The sequence below is a fragment of the Somniosus microcephalus genome, chromosome 8 (assembly GCF_052327205.1).
Source record: "Somniosus microcephalus isolate GS21.2 chromosome 8, FLI_Smic_1.0, whole genome shotgun sequence".
Classification (NCBI taxonomy): domain Eukaryota; kingdom Metazoa; phylum Chordata; class Chondrichthyes; order Squaliformes; family Somniosidae; genus Somniosus; species Somniosus microcephalus.
The window spans coordinates 62,304,202-62,324,743 of NC_140994.1; the positions used below are offsets into that span (position 1 = coordinate 62,304,202).

At 43.5% G+C, this 20,542-nt stretch overlaps 1 protein-coding gene across 2 annotated transcripts in view; it reads right to left on the reverse strand.

Moving 5' to 3' along the window:
- fra10ac1 (FRA10A associated CGG repeat 1) overlaps positions 1-19,039 on the reverse strand; it is a 53,362-nt gene extending 34,323 nt beyond the window's left edge. For both annotated transcript variants that reach the window (XR_015079228.1, XM_085994804.1), the window contains exons 1-5: positions 18,936-19,039; positions 14,077-14,150; positions 12,554-12,649; positions 9,461-9,506; positions 1,062-1,138 (exon numbers count right to left, since the gene is read on the reverse strand). Coding sequence is in view for 1 of the 2 variants with exons in the window: in XM_085994804.1 (XP_085850930.1) it covers positions 1,062-1,138; positions 9,461-9,506; positions 12,554-12,649; positions 14,077-14,150; positions 18,936-18,971 (329 nt within the window). In the remaining variant the exon portion in view is untranslated. The remainder of the gene's footprint in view (positions 1-1,061; positions 1,139-9,460; positions 9,507-12,553; positions 12,650-14,076; positions 14,151-18,935) is intronic.
- Between the last annotated feature and the right edge of the window lie 1,503 nt (positions 19,040-20,542).

Below are 20,542 nucleotides of genomic sequence, written 5' to 3' on the forward strand. Positions count from 1 at the left end.
GCTGTCAATCATTTTAAATTTCACAGCTGGCACGCCACCAATTGGGTCCGCTGAACGCCAGCAAAATCGTGGCCTAGGCTTCTATTCACTTGAATATAGAAGATTAATGGGTGATCTAAATGAGGTGTTTAAGATGATTAAAAGGAGTTGATAAGGTGGATAGAGAGAAACTATTTCCTCTGGTGGGGGAGTCCAGAAAAGCAGGCATAACCTTAAAATTAGAGCTAGGCCATTCAAGGGTAATGTAAGGAAGCACTTCTTCACACAAAGCGTAGTGGAAATCTGGAACTATTTTCCACAAAAAGCTGTTGAGGCTAGGTCAACTGAAAATGTCAAAACTGAGATTGAAAGATTTGTGTTAGGCAAGGGTATTAAGGGTTATAGAACTAAGGTGGGTAGATGGAGTTAAGATACAGATCAGTTATGATCTAATTGAATGGTGGAACTGGCTCAAGGGGTTGAATGGTCTACTCCTGTTCCTATGTTGCTAGCGTACTGAACATTCTTTTTATTTGTATTGTTCTGTTTTTTTTTTTAAAAAGGTTAATTATTGAAAGTTATACAGTAACAATATCATTTAGATTTTTAATATATTTTTTACAAAGTACCATTTTGCATTTTACTAAGCCAAATATTTAGCCAACTAGTGCTGGTAGTGTTTGTAATTCAAACCTAAATAAAAGTTTTCTACACCTTTTGGGCATGCATAATGCATATAAATAATATATTCCCTATAACTTGCAGTGAAATGATTCCTGATATGATGGCTGTTCAAATAACTATTCTATACAGTCTGCAATAACATCTCCAGCAGCAAAGAGCCAAAAATAAAAAACAGTGGTAAATAATGTCAAGTTTGTACAAATACTTAATAAAATGAAATGAATTCCAAGATAGTAACACAGTTAGAGGGCTGAGATGATGTTACTAAAGAGCTTGAATATTATTCTCACAATTGATATTATCTCGACCTGTTGATGTGTCGGTACCAGGGGACACATTGCAGATTGAGCATTATCACGTATGAATTAATTAGAGTTGTTTCATATTTGATTACTTACGTTGATCTCTTTAAGTCTTCTTTCGAGCCACCATAATATAGCAAATAATCATTGATGTATTTCTTGTGTCGTGCATACTTAAAAAAAAAGTTAAGAAAAATGCCACAATTCTGTAGATGGCAGCAAACGCCACACAGTATTACTCTGTCATTAGAATGCAACACACAGCAACAAGAATGAAGCACTGGAGCTTGAGCCCACAACCTTCTGACTCAGACATGAGAGTTCAACCACTGAGTCAAGGCTGGTACCTTATCAAGATGTATAATACCATTATACACAATCATTGGGTAATACAGTACATCTAGTAAACAATACTTTTCAAATTTTAACAATCTATCATAAAAGCCACCAAACAGAACACAGCTATTTTTTTCGGAAGCAGTATATAAACTCCTCAGAAAGCAGAGTTTCAAGTGTCTCATCACCAAAACGAGAACAGTGTTTTATAGAAATGATGATTCTAGCTGCGGAAAATGCATATTTGATCTATAGAATTGGAATTATGGACAGAAAACAATTTTACAATCTCTGTAGTCAAAATCCCCATGCACGCCCAAGGCTTGCTGCAAAAGGTTATATCTCTCACTCTACTACTGCCAGATTGTTAATGTTGTGCATGCAGAGGCAAATGATTGTGAAACAGATGTCTGTATTGCCAGCTTCACTTCCTGCGTCTGCCAGTATTTCCATCAGACTCACTTGTTGCAGCTGAAGTATCTGGACGTGTTGTTGTCCCAGTCATTTTCAAAGTCACAAGGACAACAGTTTTCCATCAACTGTTCCAACAATTTTCCCATGATAGCAATTGCAGGCATTAAGAAAGATATTATCTACATCTGTGTTTGAAAAACTCCTGGATTCTGCAGTATTTTACTTCAATTATTAAACAAGCGCTCCTTTATCCTACTTCTTATAACCAAAGCAAGGACTTTGAAAATAGACATATTCAGGGCATCCAACTAACTCTCCATAACCTTCATGGCAGCATCAACTGTGAGAAAGTTGGCATCTCTACACTGTAGAGCTTTTACAGCCAATTTGATTAGTTGAAATGCAGCCACTATCTGATTAATTGCTTCAGAAATAAGGACTATGTTGAAATGGCATTTCAGATCAATAACACTCTGAACTAGTATGCATTACAGTTTATGTTTCTTCGTAGCATATCTCTGAAGCATGTCATTTTTCCCACGAGAAAGTTGACAACATTTAATTGGCATCATGCACGAGTATGGTTATGTCATAAGTTGGAACTCGGGGATCAAAGGTATTTGATATTGATGGATATCCTGTATAGAAAACTTTAAGAACTGTAATACTGTAGCAAAGTTAAGATTTAAAAGTGAGATTCTCTGTTAAAAAGATCGTATTTTTTTCTCTTTTTAGAACTGTTAACATTGCGATTGACTGATTCACCAACTGTAAATTGCATGTCGGTTCTTTAATAAATCTCTATATATTTTTAGAATTGTCTCACATAAGTCTTCTGTATCAATAACTCGAGAACTCAATCTCTGTACACTCTTTGGTGAAGAGTTACATAATTCTGAAGGAGTTCCCCAGACCCTCAACTTTATCAATACCGGTATACTGATCCTCATCATATTTACAATGATTGCTGTCACGACTACCCCATTTGGCTTAATCATCTTCAGCTTTGGAGTTGGACTTATCGAACAACTTAGGAATGAAATGGTGTGAAGGAATATACTATATAAGGAACTCTACCGTATAAATTCTTTAAAACATGACAAACTGGGTTTGGAAATTTAGAAACCTAACTAAGAATGAATTCTGGCTATTGAGATAAGACAGTTGTGAACCCTGAATAAATAACCTTATTGACACAGAAGGTGCATGGCTCCGACAAGCTGACTTTTGGGAACAAAAACAATGGTCCACCCTGGATAAGGTGTTTTAATTTAAACTTTGTAAAGATGGCACATAAGATAAGGAACATCTGCCCTCGTAAAGATGACATAAAATAAGGGACACCTGCCCTTCACACCGTTTTATATGGTAAACCCAGAACACCTGGAGAGGAGACAAGATTCTGGAACATTACAAGTTGATGTAGCAGTAAAGAATTGCAGAGGTCAGCAGAAAGATGAATAGGGATAATTAACTTGCATCAGCAGAAAACCTTAAAGGAAATACAACTGGAAAAGGGTATAAATATTGAAGTTTCAAATGGGATATCAGTCGCTTTAAATCGGGCAAAGCGATTCTCGGCTTCAGAGGCGGCTCTGTGGTCTACCACTCTTCGTATCTCGGGGATCAAAAAGGTATTTGATATTGATGGATATCCTGTATAGAAAACTTTAAGAACTGTAATACTGTAGCGAAGTTAAGATTTAAAAGTAAGATTCTCTGTTAAAAAGATCGTATTTTTTCTCTTTTTAAAACTGTTAACGTTGCGATTGACTGATTCACCAACTGTAAATTGCATGTCGGTTCTTTAATTAATCTCTATATATTTTTAGATATTTAGTCAATAAAATTGATATACCTATCAATTCGTCCAATGAAAAGCGACGAGTTAGGAAAGTAACTATAGGTTTTTATTGACTAAATAACAGAGCCCACCCTCATGGGTGATCGGATCCAGCAAGGAGGAATACCAGCCAGTCGACTACCTTTATACCTGGGCAGGTAGGTGGAGCCATGGGCGGAGTCAGTGATGGTCAGCCCAGGTATAAGTGTGACAAGAGGCGACCTCGTATAGTGATACAACAGTGAGAACAGTGATAACAATATAACAGTGATAACTATAGTGTAACGATAGTGAACGATAAAAGTGGTTTACCACATGCCTCACATAAATCTTCTGTATCAATAACTCGTGAACTCAATCTCTGTACACTCTTTGGTGAAGAGTTACATAATTCTGAAGGAGTTCCCCGGACCCTCTCAATATCCGGGACATTACTGTCTAGCTAAACTTATTAAAAGTGCTATCTGGAGGACGGTAACATTCTCCGGTTGTTCCTTTCCTTTAGGGAGAGATAGCCCGGACCTTTAGACCCAATTAAGCGTCTTTAGGATTCAGCTACCTCAAACTTTAGTTGAAAGTGAACGTCTGAGAAATATGCCTGATTCGGGTCTTAGGACTAGTAAATATCCCTTCAGTTGGCAAACGACGTGTGTGTTAACGAGTTGATACAGAAGCCTATACTTATATTTATATCTACATCCATCTCGTAGATTGTTAAGTATAAAAGGATTGTTTTACTGAGTGGTGCTAAGACCCAGATTTAAGTCTCTAGAGACGACAAGTCCCTGATCAGGCCTTGTAGAACTTAAATCAGAACTCCCTCAATATATTATTGAGGTCTAGAAATTCCTTATAAAGTTCATATTAAATCCTAACTGAGGTTAGGTCCTGACGAAATGGCAAATCCTGTCGGAAACGGCCAAGTCTTTTTATTAGGAAATTCAAACGATTGCTACCATCAAGTCATTTACTGTGAGGGATTGTCATTGACGATTAAAAAAGAGACATCCCAACAATCCTCAGCTGGGATGGGGATAGTAGTAGGGACTCTTCGAGATTCCTATTCTTTTTATCCAGAAGAATTACTGTCCATACCCCTTAGCCATAAGCCGCAGTGCTATGGTATGCTTTAGAAAAGGCAGACCCTATTTAGTCACTATCTGTACAGATTAACGTGAGTTTTTGTAAAAGAGGATATAACCAAGATCTAGTTTTCTGGGAACAAACAAACTTTACCAATCATAAGGATAAACCCATAAAACATAAGTCATTGTGGGAAGACATTTTTCGTTCGAGGATGGAGAAACAGAATTGTCAGGTGATTCATGTAAACGGGCATACCACTGGGACAGTACACTCAAAAGGCAAGTCTTACAAACAAGCAAAACGTTCGGTCTGCATGACACCCCCTCGAGAGGGGCCTGCCAATATTAGTGTTATCACTAGGGCAGAACGGGCAGCGAATCAAGATGAGGAACTGATTCAGCTATTAGACCCAACAAAAGAGAATCCACCAGGATATCCATCAAAGTACTTTTACTCAGAAACCCCTACTGGTATTGTGCTAGTTAAGTTGCCCAAGGGAAATCAAGAAGTACCCCCGAGACACAGATGAGAACAGCTTGTAAAAGAAGTTCACAAGGGCATAGGTCAAGCACGTTGTGGTGCCAGAACAACATTCTGCAAATTGACTCCCTTATATTGGTGGCCAGGCATGCTTAAGGCCTGTAAAACATATGTGGCAAATTGTGAGCCATGCAATTTAACCAGTAAGTCATCACTAATTAAGCCACCACCATTGGCTCCTGTGAAAGCTGATGAACCAATGGGAAAATTCTTTATTGACTTCATTGGACCACTTCCCCCATCTTTGGGATACAGGCATGTTCTTGTTTGTATTGATGGATGCACTTCCTTCTGCTGGCTGGTCCCCACAAAAACTGTTTCGGAAAACGCAGTCGCCAATGCTATTACTGACATAATTACTGTAGCTGGTGCACCCAAAATCTTACACTCCGATCAAGGCGGAGCCTTTGGGCTCGAATTTCCAAGCCCCGTGGAGGCGGGTTTGGGGGGAAAATTGCAGAATCAGGGGGGGGGGGGGGGGGCACGAATCCGTCCCGCCCCCATGCCCGTTTCCCAGGAGGCGGGTACCCGACCTGTGCTGGGAGCCGCCTCCAAGGCGGGAAGGGGATTAGTGCCAATTATCAGGCAGTTTTTGGTCTAATCCCTATTTTTAGCCTTTAAGTGTGGGCTGCCCGACGGCTCCAAACCACGCCAAGTTAGCGAGGCGGACTGTCGGGTTCGAGATGTCTGGTGTTCAGGTGAGTGATGGGTGCAGAGGTAAGTGTGTTTGGCGTGTGTAAGGTGTTTAAATAAGTTTTACTTACCTTTACTTATGCAGGCTTCCTTCCTTCAGGTCTCGGGAGTCCCTCATCTCACCGGCACAGAAAGCAGAATGGCCGTGAGCTGTCAAAAGTTGCAGCATTGTGCTTTCTGTTCTGGAGAAATTTCTAACTGAGTCTGTGGAGAAGGACTCAAATTAGAAGTCAGATTGTCGGCGTTTGACAGCTTCACAGAGCTGTCAAACGCTGATATTTCATCTGTCAAAAGTTCTTGACAGATGAAATGTCAATCCCTGACGTCACCTGTAACTGGGTGTCCCTTAATTGGCCTGCTGAGCCCGCTGGGCGGGCTCAACAAGGTCAATCAAGGGAAAATCGCGTGAGTTGGCCACAAACCGATGGAGGCATAACTACAACCCAAAAAGTGGGAGTCCCACCTCCATCGCGTCCCCATTGACAAAATCCAGCCCTTTGTCTCCAAGGTCTTCAAAGACTACTGCGAACAAAGGGGGATTGGGTTAGAGCACAGCATGCCGCGTCATCTGCAATCAGCGGGGCTGGTGGAACGTAAAAACCAGGAAGTAAAAAAGCTATTGGTCAAACTGTTGAGAATCAGGGGAAATAAGTGGACCGCCGTCATACCGGAAGTGCAGCTATCACTTAATAATGTGCCCGCATCGGCATCAGGGACAGAGTCTGCTAAAACTCCATATTATTTAATGTATGGGGTTGAGATGCATACACCGCTTACCCATGGTTCTTTTATTGCCTCTACACTCTCTGATTCCTTGACCCGACAGCGACAGTTAGCTTTTAAAAAAGTAAGAGGAGATACATCAAATTGATCAGAGGATAAGGGAGACAAATAGGCAGAAAAAATTGACAAACAAAGCATGGCAACCCCTAGCAGGAGAATGGGTACAGGAAAAAAAGTTTGAGTAAAAACCTGGTTTAAGACCTAAGTGGAAAAAACCTGTTCAAATACGTTCCATTATTAACAAAAGAACTGCTGAAATACATATTAATCTGCCGAATGGCAAGCACATTCTTAAAACTGTCTCCATAGAAAACCGAAATGGAGGAACAATACAAGGTGCAGTCGTACACTGTCTTCCAAGACCCAGCTTGATGCACGACACAGGAAATGGATGCGATTAAACTACTGACGGCGGGTCAGCCAGACGGTGTCGCCGACTCCTCCACACGATGTTTGGCAACGCCTCAGAAATTGGATTTTGCAAAAAGCCACAACCAAAACAAGTAAAGACCAACAAGTTACTTCAACGAAAGAGGAAAACACTAATACTGGGGGCTGGGAGGGAAGGGGAGGGCTACCAGGCTTGTTGCTGTTGTACAGTATGTCTAGCACTACAAGTTGCTTTACATGTGCATGAGTTGTTGTATAGCTTTTAGAAGTCTACCAACTTTTACCATCGTACTGCAAATGTAAATTGTGATGCATACATTTCCAATTGACAGAGGCCAGATAATTTGAGCTTCACTTCTAGTAGCTGGATGCATTTTTGATTTCATAAAACCATTAACATTCATATATCTTCCATGTTTCATATATCTTCCCTTTTGTGTTAAAGTCCATTCACCTAAAGTCAGGTTGAACTTTCCACCTTTTTCCACTGTGAGCCAGTATATCAATTGTAGTGTATGTACCTTGAAGAAGGAACTATATTCTGCAGCCCCTGTATAATGCAGTACCAGTAGTGACCACCCCTGTATATAAGCCTGTGTAGTAACTTTGTATAGTAGTTCCAGTTTTGTCTCCATTCAGTAAACACCTGTTATAACGAACTTCTGCAGTCCGTGTCTCAATTACACACGGACATTACATCAATTATTACAGGAAAATCCATTCACAATTTTCTTCATAATGTGCACTAACTTTTGCAAAATTAATCTTTTACTTGTAACATTGCTGGAAGGTAGGCGAGGAACAGAACAACCTTAATGGCAAACCATCTCTTGCAATCATGTGCTCAAGTGTTGATTGAAAACTTATTTTATAAGTTATGCACTTTATCTTTGCAACATACGGTGGAGCCTCCAGAGTAGTAATCAACAAGATTAGTACAGATAGGCGTGTTCTTTTGCATACGAATCGCCACTGATCTTCAAGATTTGTTGGCATATTTTCCCTTTGTTCAATTTACACAAGGCTAGCTGGCCATTCTTTTTTCTTAAAGTGCTATATTCCTCATGACTTACATTCTTCAAAGAGAGCAGCCATCAATAATCTTTTAAATATCTGCATTCTATATACTTTTACTATCTGCATCGCTCAATTTTACACACCAAAACGGCACCAATTGTTGTTGTTGAGAGAAACGCTACAGTAGGTAGCAAAGCCACCACAGTCCAAAGTGCAGTTGTTTTTCCTTCAATAAACTTTGTTCCGTGTTGCATCACTTCCATAATCTCAAAGCCTTGGGATCTGAAGCTATAAACCCCAGGATCTGAAGCTGCAAACCCCAGGATCTGAAGCTGCAAACCCCAGGATCTGAAGCTGCAAACCCCAGGATCTGAAGCTGCAAACCCCAGGAGCTTGGGTCCATAAAATTGACTAAGATCCAAGGATTGCAAATCTTAATCTTCTCCATGGTCTGCAATGAGGCAAAGTAGTATTGTTTATTTCAATTCTTACACAAATCTAACCAATAGCTACCATCTCTTATCCTTGATGAGTCCACTCTCTGCCTTCTTCATTTATTGGCATTCTTGACCTCACTATCTCCTCTGACCTTAATTGGGACGCCCACATCTCTTCCATTGCTGAAGTTGTCTCCGAGGTGTGCAGTTTTCTGCTTTATTTCAAATGCCTCTTTTCCCCTCAGCAACTCCTGACTCTATAAAGCTTAAGCACATCCAAGACGTAACTACTACTCTTATATCTGTGACAACTCTTATAGTACCTGTCTTGCCTGGACAAGATACAAGAAAAAACTGGTCATCAGACAGGCAATTTCTCATCTCCATTCTCCCACTTTTCTCTGTCGCAATCTTTCTTGTCTTATCAATACTACTATAGTCAGTAAATGCATCTCTGAACTGTCTTCTTTTGTTCCTTCTTAGATGCAAAGATGCTACCCTAAATGCTGTTTCTCCTCTCCATATTCCCAGTCGTTTTTACTTATTCTTTTCCAGGACCTCAAAATTATCAATCGCCTTATCTCTCTTCAACTCACAATCTCTGGGTTTTGAAAAACTCAAGCTTGGCATAATCAAATCTCATTATTTCCTGATGTCTCATTTCCTTTATTCTTTTCAACTTTGCTGGTGTCCTGCAATAAGGCCTTGATCTTTCACTGTGGTTTCTCAAAATAAAATGCATTGAAGCAGTTGCCTATCTATTTCACAAACTCATTTTTTGGCCCGGTCTCATTTTTATGGCACCTATAGTCGAATTACAATGCCTATGTTTATAGAAATATATGTGAGATCAATATATTTTTGTTAGTTTTCTGTTGAGGGCAAGGCTCCTTCTTAAGCTGTTTCTCCATACCCCTCCTTGTATTCGGACAAGTTACCTCTGATTTCAAGGATACAGCATCCATAGCAATAAGATGGAAACGCCGGTTTCTTGCTTCTTCCCTGTTAAATAAATAAAATTTTACAAATTACAGAAAGAAAACTTGGGTTTTTGTAACACCTTTCACATTCTCAGGACATCCCAAGCGCTTCATAGTCAATAAATTACTTTTGACGTGTAGTCCCTGTTGTTTTGTAGGCAAATGTGGCAGCTAATTTGTGTACAGCAACGTCCCACAAACAGCAATGAGTTCATCTGTTTTAATGGCTGAGATTTTTCTTACCTTGGCTGGTCCGATGCTGCTGGGATCGGTGGCGGGTCCTGACCCCACTGTGGAAAATGATTTTCCATTGATAGCGCTTGTTAAGCCACCCAGTGCGTTTCCTGGTCCAATTAGAGGAAGCCGGTCTGGTGACATCATTTATGACGCATCTTCAGCCGGTTTCTTTAAAGGGACCATGGCCAACTTTATTTTGACATTTGTGCTGTCAGTGTTCTACAGCACTGAAGTGCTGCAAACACTGACAATGACTGCACAGAGTTGCAGGGCTGCACCCAGGTGCTCCATATGCTTATGGAGGGAGTCAGAGCATGCAGGGAGGTCCTCTTCCCTTCCCATGGGCGGAAGACACCTCCCCATGAGACCAACACAGCCTGGTTGCACATTGCAGAGGAGATCACAAGCAGGGATGTGATCAGGAGGTCCTGGGTACAGTGGCGCAAACCTTTCAATGATCTCAGATCACGAAATGTTAGTACAAAGCCACACTCACTTCATCCTGCTGTGCCCATCACTCTGCCGTCCCTACCCGACTCCTGCACATCCTTACTCACACCAACATACCTCTCTATCTACATTATCACACCCCCATCTCACTAGCCACCCCTCACACTTACCCTCATCCTAGTACAATCACACCAACTAACAACACACAAGGGTAGCCACTTGGGTGTTTTTTGCAATGTTCATGTTAAGTTTCTGTTAATGTGCTGTCAAACATTGAAACATTTATTTTCAACACTTTCCGTTCTTGGACAGATTTATGTGCACCTCTGGGAGTGTCTTCGTGAGTTGTAGTGAATGGTGAGGCATAACGGTACCCCCCACAATGGTGGTGAGTGTGAAAGGAATGGCTTGGACATTGTAGGGAGGCTTTATGGTGTTGGTGTGGGGTAGTGCCAACCTGGCGCATCATGTGGCAGCCAGGTCGTACAGCATCAAGTGAAGTAAATGTGGCCATGGTGAGGCTACCCCTGGACTCCCGGGCAGCAATGCGCTCGGGTACTGATGCCCTCTGTCCTGTGCAGCATCAGGTGATTGTGGAGAAGGTTGGTGTTGTCATTGGTGGTGCTGCTGGTGTTGGGGCTGATCGTGTCAAAATCGGAGGACCAAGCTGAGACAGTATAAAGGGCACCCATGTTGATGGAGTAGATGGCAGGTGAAGTAGAGATGACAGAACCATTCTGTCAATGGTGAGAGAGTTCTTCCAATGAGGTGAGTGTGGTAAGTGGAAAGCCTGCGGAATCTGTGCTGGAAATGGACTAAGAAGCAGCTTGTGGCTGAGGAAAGTGATGATCTGTCAGGTGGGAGCTTTTACTGTACATCTGAAGCTGTAAAGTAATCAGCTGGAGCAATGGCTGCTGAACTCCCGCCTCAGGTTGACAGCCGTGGTCCCCGAACAGTGTGGTTCCCGTGGCCATGAAGTTAAAGTCAAATCTTAAGTTAAAAAAGCGTGTTAATGATCTGTCAAACTCGATGCTAATTAGTTTAATTGGGTCGCCCGCCGCTACCTGTCGGGTCTGCTCAGCGCTGACAGACCCGACATTGGGAAAGGCGCAATGCGGCAGGTGGACAGCGGGGCCCTGACCAGTTGTCAAAAAATCTAATTTTCCATCTGACCCGCCACCAAGCGCGCCTGCTGACACCCCCCCCGGAAAATTCCAGCCAGTGATGTTGATTGAGGGATGAATATTGGCCCAGACACAGGAAGAACGCACTGCTCTTTGATAAAGTGACACAGAATCATTCACATCTACCTGAACAGGCAGAGAGGGTCCAGAGCTTACCTCCAACAATGCAACACTGACGTGTCAGCTAGATGACGTGTTCAAGTCCTAAAGTCTGCAAGTCCTAAACTTCAGAAATACAGGCTGGAATTTTCCCCTAAAAAAGGGTGGATTTGGAGCATGGGGGCAGTTAAATTGTTAAAAATGGGATTCCTGACGTGATCACCTCCAACCCGCCCACTTCCGGTTTTATCAGAGGTGGGACGGGGTGGGGGGTGACCAACCCGCTCCCGGGGGGTGGGGGGGGGGGGGGGGTTACCTCAATTTAAATATTGTAACGAGGCTGGAAGCCTCTTTTCTTCCGCTCCATTTTGTGTTTAACTGCGTGGGGACAGGTTTCACACAATTCATGGTGGGGACAGCTGCATCCAGGAGGTAAGTGGCTTTATACCTACCTCCTGGATTCAGGGTCCCAACCATACCCACCACCCCCTGCGATTGTAGACCCCCCTGCCCACCAATCACATTCCCAGGCTCCCCCACCCCCAACGATGAAGAGGAGGCCAGCCCTGATCCTCTCTTTGCAACCCCCCACGATCCCTGGCCAACCAACCCCCACCCCATCCTGTCCCTGCTCTCTCCCCCGCCCACCCCCCCCCCCCACACAAATGATCCCCAGCCGATCACCCCCACCACCAATCCCTGACCGACCCACCCTCCCCCGCTGCTGAAGCTCTCTCCCCCCTTTTGATCCCAACCCCTGCCAATGTGCTCTCCCCTCTCCCGATCCGACGATTCTCCTCCCGCGATCCCTCCCCCAGACCGGCCCCTCGCTTTTGAGGCCTACCTGCTCGCAGCCAACCAGCCTCTCAAGCAGGCTGGCTGGGGGCGGGAATCCAGGGCCTCACATTCAAATCAGGCCCTGCCGTTAGTAGGCAGGGCCTGCAGGAATCCCGGCCTCCTGGGTTTCCCGCCTGCTTTGGAGGCCCCCAGCCCCCAAACCGCCTACCTGGGGAAAATTCCAGCCAAACTTACAAAATAAAAGCATACATTAAAAATATATGTATATTTTTTTTCTCCAAAATTCCCAAAACATTTTTACCTGTCCCATTCATGAGCTGCAACTTGCTTGTGAGCCACCTGGGCATATTTTTCCTTTTGGAATGGTTTTCTAAGTAGTGCAGCATCTTTACTTGTCCTAGAATGCAAACAGCAAATATGTCAAACTACTTAATACTCACATTGAATGATGATAAAGTACAGATGGAATGCAACTGAACAAATTACAAATCGACACTCTCATTAATAAACTTGGTTACTACAAATCTTCAGTAAGATTTAAGAAACATGCCTCAAGATAAATCCATCATAACCACTACTTTATATCCGCAGTCTTATAAAAATGAGAGCTAAACGTGTATAACTTAAAATCACTCTTTTTCTCCAGGTAATTAAAGCACTACAAATTCCAGGGTCTTAAATAGTATTCTGGCGGAAAAGTCACTTATTTTACAGGAAACTCTCGATTTACCGGCACCCAAACAACCGGAAATCTCGGTTAACCGGCAAAATTCAGGAGTAGGTTCAGGTAAGTTTTATTTCATATTACTTGCCTTCCTCGATCTGTTGCTGTGCAATCGGGTGTGGCTGCAGCTGTTGCTAAGCTACAGAGGCACTTGGAACTTGTGGCCATTGTTCTGCACCTGTTGCTAAGCAACAGGGTTTGTTGCTTTATACGGAGCTCTCAGCTCTCCATATCTTTTACTATAGCTCTCGGTTATCTGGAATTTTTAATGAACCGGCATCACGTCAGTCCCGGATAAAAAAAAGTTTCCTGTACTTAGAATCAGGTGTCAAATTTTGTCTGATAACGCTCCTGTGAAGCGCCTTGGGATGTTTAACTATGTTAAAAGTGCTATATATATATATACATTGCTGTATAGATAAATATGACCAAATATTGACTGTAGCAATCCTAAAAGATGAATGTATTCTATGAGGCATCATGCACTGAAACTCTTGGTAAGATATTGAAACCTTTGTGGTCACTCTTATAAAAGTATGGGTACTCAACTAATTTCAGCAGACAACAAAATCCAAAACTTCTGAAAGCGAATCCTTCCAAAATTATCCCTTTTACCATTATAGTAAAACTCTCAATTTTCAGGTGAAGTTTTAAATTCTGTAGAATAACTCCCTTAGCTCTCATAAATGTGATATATCTCACTCGTTTTCCCCCAACCCCAGCCATGTGCCAAAAAGGGATTTTTTCCCTCTCCCTTCTCGTCTTCGATAGCACCTGTCTGTCATTCTTTTCTCTCCCCATTCCCCAGGCACAGGTCATTCAAAAGAAACAGCCGCCTGCATATGTGCTCATCACTTTTCTTCACTTTTTTTCCTCCTTCACCTATCTATTTATTCCTCCTTACCTTTTTATTCTTCTCACTCTCTTTCAATCTCTTTCTTTGGTTTTTAAAAAGGAAAGGAGAGCATGGTCTTTCTTGCTATTTAACAGAAAATATGTTATAAACTACTATCCAGAAAGCTGGTATGGTTCTTTTGCACTCCTGGAAATTATATTTTTTTTAATAAAGTGTTTTTGGTCAAAAACCAATTGTATCATACCTTTTAGAGTTGGATGTCTCTGCTTCAGTTTCATCCTCACTGAATTCTGAATCATAGCCCCCAAGACCATGCTCCTGTTGACAAAAGAAAGCAGTAACATTTGAAGAAAGATGCAGTGTTGCGTAGTTTAACTTCACGTCTGCCTTTAGGACTTTAAAGCTTTGTTTATTATGTGCACTGATGTTTCAAAGCTTTATTACATGTGACTAATAAACCCCATCACCACCCATTAATACCAAATTAGATTTATCTTCAAAGTTTATGTAATAAATTACAACGATAAAGCTAGAAATATGTATTAGCTGAATATAAAGAATGTAACATCTAATTATAACCACATTTTCAGCATTCCCATATTTTATCCTAAGGATTTTTCTGTATAGATTGATGCTACTTTGCCCAAAAACTAGTTCATGTGTTAACTGTTTAAAAAAAAACACAACTTCACAGTGGATCAGATCTGAATAGGTTACAGCATTATAATGTTCATCCAAAACTCTGCTGGCCATATCCTAACTCGCACCAAGTCCCGTTCACCCATCACCCCTGTGCTCGCTGACCTACATTGGCTCCCAGTCTAGCAACGCCTCAATTTTAAAATCTTCATCCTGGTTTTAAAATCCCTCCATGGCCTCACTCCCTCCCTATCTCTGTAACGTCCTGCAGCACTACAACCCTCCGAGACCTCTGTGCTCCTCCAATTCCCTCTCAAAAAACAAACCCTTGACCGCTCCGTCCTTGCAAACTACCGCCCCATCTCCAACCTCCCTTTCCTCTCCAAAGTCCTCGAACGTGTTGTCACCTCCCAAATCCGTGCCCATCTTTCCCACAATTCCATGTTTGAATTCCTCCAATCAGGTTTCCACCCTTGCCACAATACCAAAATGGCTCTCATCAAAGTCACAAATGACATCCTTTGTGACTGTGACAAATGCATACTATCCCTCCTCGCCCTTCTAGGCCTGTCTGCAGCCTTTGACATGGTTGACCATCCTTCTCTAACGCCTCTCCACCATCGTCCAGCTGGGTGGGACTGCACTCGCCGAGTTCCATTCTTATCTATCTAATCGTAGCCAGAGAATCACCTGCAACGGCTTCTCTTCCCACTCCCGCATCGTTACCTCTGGTGTCCCCAAAGATCTACCCTTGGCCTCCTCCTATTTCTCATCTACATGTTGCCCCTTAGCGACATCATCCGAAAACACAGCGTCAGATGGCACATGTACGCTGGCGACACCCAGCTCTACCTCACTACCACTTCTCTCGGCCCCTCCATGGTCTCTAGATGGTCAGACTGCTTGTATGACATCCAGTTCTGGATGAGCAGAAATTTTCTCCAATTAAACATTGAGAAGACCGAAGCCAGTGTTTTTGGTCCCCACCACAAACTCCGTTCCCTAGCCACTGACTCCATCCCCCTCCCTAACATCTGTCTGAGGCTGAACCACACTGGTCGCAAACTTGGGTGTCATTATTTGACCCTGAAATGAGCTTCCGACCACATATCCACAGCATAACAAAGACCGCCTATTTCCATCTCTGCAACATCGCCCGTCTCCGCCTTTGCCTCAGCTCATCCGCCGCTGAAACTCTCATCCATGCCTTTGTTACCTCTAGACTTGACTATTCCAATGCACTCCTGGCTGGCCTCCCACATTCTACCTTACGTAAACTTGAGGTGATCCAAAACTCGGCTGCCCGTGTCCTAACTCGCACCAAGTCCCATTCACCTATCTCCCCTGTGCTCGCTGACCTACAATGGCTCCCGGTTAAGCAACACCTCGATTTCAAGATTCTCATCCTTGTTTTCAAATCTCTTCATGGCCTCACCCCTCCCTATCTCTAATCTCCTTCAGCCTCCACCCCCAAAGGTATCTGCGCTCCTCAAATTCTGCCCTCTTGAGCATCCCTGATTATAATCGCTCAACCATTGGTAAGCCGTGCGTTTTGTTGCCTAGGCCCTAAGCTCTGGAATTCCCTTCCTAAACCTCTCTGCCTCTCTTTCCTCCTTTAAGACGCTCCTTAAAACCTACCTCTTTGACCAAGCTTTTGGTCACCTGCCCTAATTTCTCCTTATGTGACTTGGTGTCAAAATTTTTTGTTCTTATAATGAAGCACCTTGGAACGTTTTACTATAAAAGGAGCTATATAAATACAAGTTGCTGTTGTTAAACTTGCTGTATAAATGCAAGTTGTTGTTGTTTCCGATATGAAAATTACTTATATTGTATAATATCTTGTCTAAAAATTAGAATCAAAATTACTTTCTGGTTGCTTTTCTAACGTCAGAGGAGAGAAGTTCCGCTTACGAGTGCAGAATAGGATGAAATGGACCAAGATTGAAGCTAGTTCAGAAAAAGATTGTGGTCTTAATTCTAATCAATTATTCTACTTAAACAAAAAGAGGCACCACCTTAAAGATGCATTTCAATTTTTGGGTGGCTGACTGGCAGAGTGCACAGGCAGCCTGCCCATTCCTTCAGCAAAGAGGCCAGAGCCATTTTAAGCCTCACATCTAACTTAAATGGCACCAGCAAACCAATCGCTCCAGGTGGACGTTCTGATGCAGTGTGCCAGATTCAAGCGGCCTGGACATCACATTGGCAGCACGGTAAGTCCTAGGGTGGGGGAAGAGACATATGCAGTGAGGGAGCCCATCAGCAGCAGCCCAGATTATTTCTGTGGGGCCTCCAACTCCTCCTGGCCATACAACAATAATTTTAAACTTGCATTTTCAGGGCCAGCATCACCAGTAAAACTGGTCAGAGAGTGCACGCTCCGACTAGTTCTCTCCTAATATGGCAATTGAGATCCTATTTATGTCACAGCACCCCAAATTGCATATTAAAAGGAGCCTGTCGTCTGCAACAGGTAAACACATCGGCCACCCAGAGGTGGGCCCTTGTAAAAGTGGCAGCATTGATGTGGAGCAAGTGGTAATTTCCCAACCCCAGTCGGAGGCCCCATTAACACTGATTTCAGCAAGTTAAAACAGACTCCACTTGAGAGAGAGCGCATGGGCCTGAATTTGCGGTCGGAGGCTTCCTGCGGGCGGAGGCCTCCGAACCACAATAGAACTACCAACCTACCTGATGGCCCTGGAGTCACGGAGACCCGCGCTCCTGGGCCTCTACTCGTAGGCCTGTGTATCCCAGGGGCGCATGCGGTTCGCAAGCATTCCTGGGATCACATGGGCCAGCCCAACCAATCAGAAAGAGGATTCCCATTATTCTCATGAGGATTCCCATTATTCTCATGGGGATTCCATTTACATACGGAATCCCCATAAGCTTAATAGGAATCATCCAAAAAATACATGTACACAACACTGAAATAAAACAATTACATATTTAAAATTAAATTAAAATACAATTTAATTAAACATTTAAAACAAAAATTTAATTTTTTGAAAAATATAACATTTTTCAAAAAATAACAACATTTTTCAAGGGGCCAAAAAGAATCTAAACTTACTTTATAATTTTATAAAATTATTTTAATATTTATTTAAACCCTTATGCTGGTAAAAGGCCTTACACCTGCTTTTGAGGATGTAAGGCCAGCTCCTTGCATCCTCAAGAGTGCTTACATTTCCCGATATCTAAATAATTTTCATAGCACTCCCAGGGTAATACAGAGAACCCTTTTTAGACTAGTTCAGTTCCTGATTCTAGACTAATATAAAAGCAAAATACTGCAGATGCTGAAAATCTGAAATAAAAACAAAATGCTGGAATTACTCAGCCGGTCAGGTAGCATCTGTAGAGAGAGAAACAGAGTTAACGTTTCAGGTCGATGACCCTTTGTCAGAACTGGAAAAAGCTGGAGATGTAACAGATGTCTCTTAATCTCTCCTGCCTTCCATCCTATCACAGACCTTCCCTTTTATTCTTTCCTCCCCTCCCACCTTTCCCTGCCCCAACACTTGCTTAAAATCTGTTACATCTCCAGCTTTTTCCAGTTCTGACAAAGGGTCATCAACCTGAAACGTTAACTCTGTTTCTCGCTCCACAGATGCTGCCTGACCTGCTGAGTACAGCATTTTCTGTTTTTATTCCTGATTCTATCAGCCATCTCCCATGGTCCTTCTGGTTTTCAAAAGGCCAGAGTAATTCTACACTAGACCTTATTTTATGCTTAAATGCCAAACAAATTTATTAAATAGTAATGGAGCAAGTGATTTATAGCAGTAATACAATATTTTTAAACTGTAGTTAAGCTTAGCTAGTCCACTCCTGATAATTCAGTCATTAAAAAAATTAGCCACTAATTGGAATTAAGCAACTTTTAATTTAAATTAAATGCAGTTTTCTTTTTTTTTTTAAATACACAATTGTCCTTTCGCTTCCTCGCCAACTATGGAAGTATCTACAAAAGCAAAATACTGTGGATGCTGGAAATCTGCAATAGAGCGAGAAACAGAGTTAACGTTTCAGGTCGATGACCCTTCGTCAGAACTGTTTCTCTCTCTATAGATGCTGCCTGACCTACTGAGTATTCCCAGCGTTTTCTGTTTTTATTTATGGAAGTATCTAGTTTAGCTAACACTCTTGAAAAATTACAGACGCATTTTCACTTCCAAGACCACGCAGCACCGTTACTCCTCGAAAGCCCCATACTAACTGAAAACAGGCAAATGCTTTCCAAACAGTAACCCACGCCGTGAATTTAAGAGAATTGGCTTGGCGAGGGGGGTACTACCAATTAGACGAACATGTAAACAAGTCACACAGAGCTGACAACCCTGCGCGGTTCTGCGCTGAACCTTCAAATTTCATGCCCTCTATCATGAAGGATTGCATTGCTTCCTCCCTCCCTTCAATCCAACGCTTCTGACGGTTTGTCTAAACCCTCCCAACCTGAACGAGATCGAATTTCGCCTCTCGGCCGCTCATCGCTCCCTCCGTTAAATGGCGGCGCGGCGGCTGATTGCGTCATCAAGCAATGACGGGGAGCGCGTGCGCCGCCATTTGTTGGTTGCTCGGTGACGGGGAGCGCGCGCGCGGTCAGTAATGGCCGCTCGGAGTATTGGAAGGCTGGGGAGGAGGGAGAGACGACACGTCGTCTTTCATTTAAAAGCAGACTTTTGGAGTCCATTTTTCTATCTGGAAATTCTGTCCCACTTCACTAGCCACACTTGTCTGCCACAGCATTGGAGAGGTGGCAACCCCGGGGCCACGCGGTTCATCTCAGTCTCATACAAAGTTCTGGCAGTTTTGCGGGGACTTCCTTTGCTCTGGTGCCTGGTACGGTGTAGGTGGGCAATGACGGGCTGTTCCATCTGCATTTCATGGGTCATTTCTGCCCCCCCCCCCCCCCCGAGTCCTAGCAATCAGGCTCATGAAACCAATATTTCTCCCCCCATTGGTTTGCCCAGTTTGAATTTCATAGGTCTGGATGTTTGGAAAGGGTTGTAACTGTAGTGTATGTAACCGTCTACCTTTAAGAGACTATTGTATGTAACCGTTCACCTTTAAGAGAACTATTTTAGGTGTGGCACTACTTGTTTGGCTTCTGTATATGGTAATACCGACGGTGACCACACCGGTATATAAGTGCTGTGGCATGATTTATAGGGCAGATTCGCCCTGACCTTCGAATAGTAAAGTCCTGTTGTATGTTACTCCTGAAGTCTGTGTCGTAATTAACTGCACAACCCACAGACTTTACAGTGGCGACGAGTCCGATCGTACCCTGCGGCAACAATATTTTCAAGCAACGAAAGAGCGTCGAAAAGAGGCAACCGCCCTCGTCATTCGGCTGGGAGAAAACTCAAGGCTGCAGCAATAGAAAGGAGGAAGACTTTAGCGACAAAAACTTCCATCAGCAACAGGCACTGACTGTCCCTTCTGCCACGGTGACTGTGAGTAAGGGAAAGTGAAAAGAATAGCCGGAGGATAAGGGCTGGGCACTCGACCACGGTCGAGGGGGAAAAGGAGCCGGACAAAAAGTCGGGTCCAACGGCGTCATGAGAGACCGCGACCGGCGGGAAAAGCCGGGCGGTGACCGAAGCCACGAAGCGCTGCGACCGGGAGCGTAGGCGCGGGAAGAGAGAAACTCAGCCGCAGCCGGGGAGAGAAGCACCGGACTGCGAGAGGGCTGGGAGGCGCGATTGGGGTCCGAGCGAGCGGGAGAGGCAGAGCCGACCAAGAGAGACTGCGCGAGAGCCAGTCCAGCGGCTGAACTGTCCTCCGTCAACGGGGTGTACCCAGCGCCGGTAGAGCCGAGCGAGCGGGAGAGAGGCAGAGCCGAGCAAGGGGAACTGTGCGAGAGCCAGTCCAGCGGCTGAACTGTCCTCCGTCAACGGGGTGTACCCAGCGCCGGTAGAGCCGAGCGAGCGGGAGAGAGACAGAGCCGAGCAAGGGGAACTGTGCGAGAGCCAGCCCAGCGGCTGAACCTGTTCGCCGTCAACGGGGTACCCAGAGCCGGTCGCCCTGCCATAAAATAAAAAAAAAGGGAAAGCCTT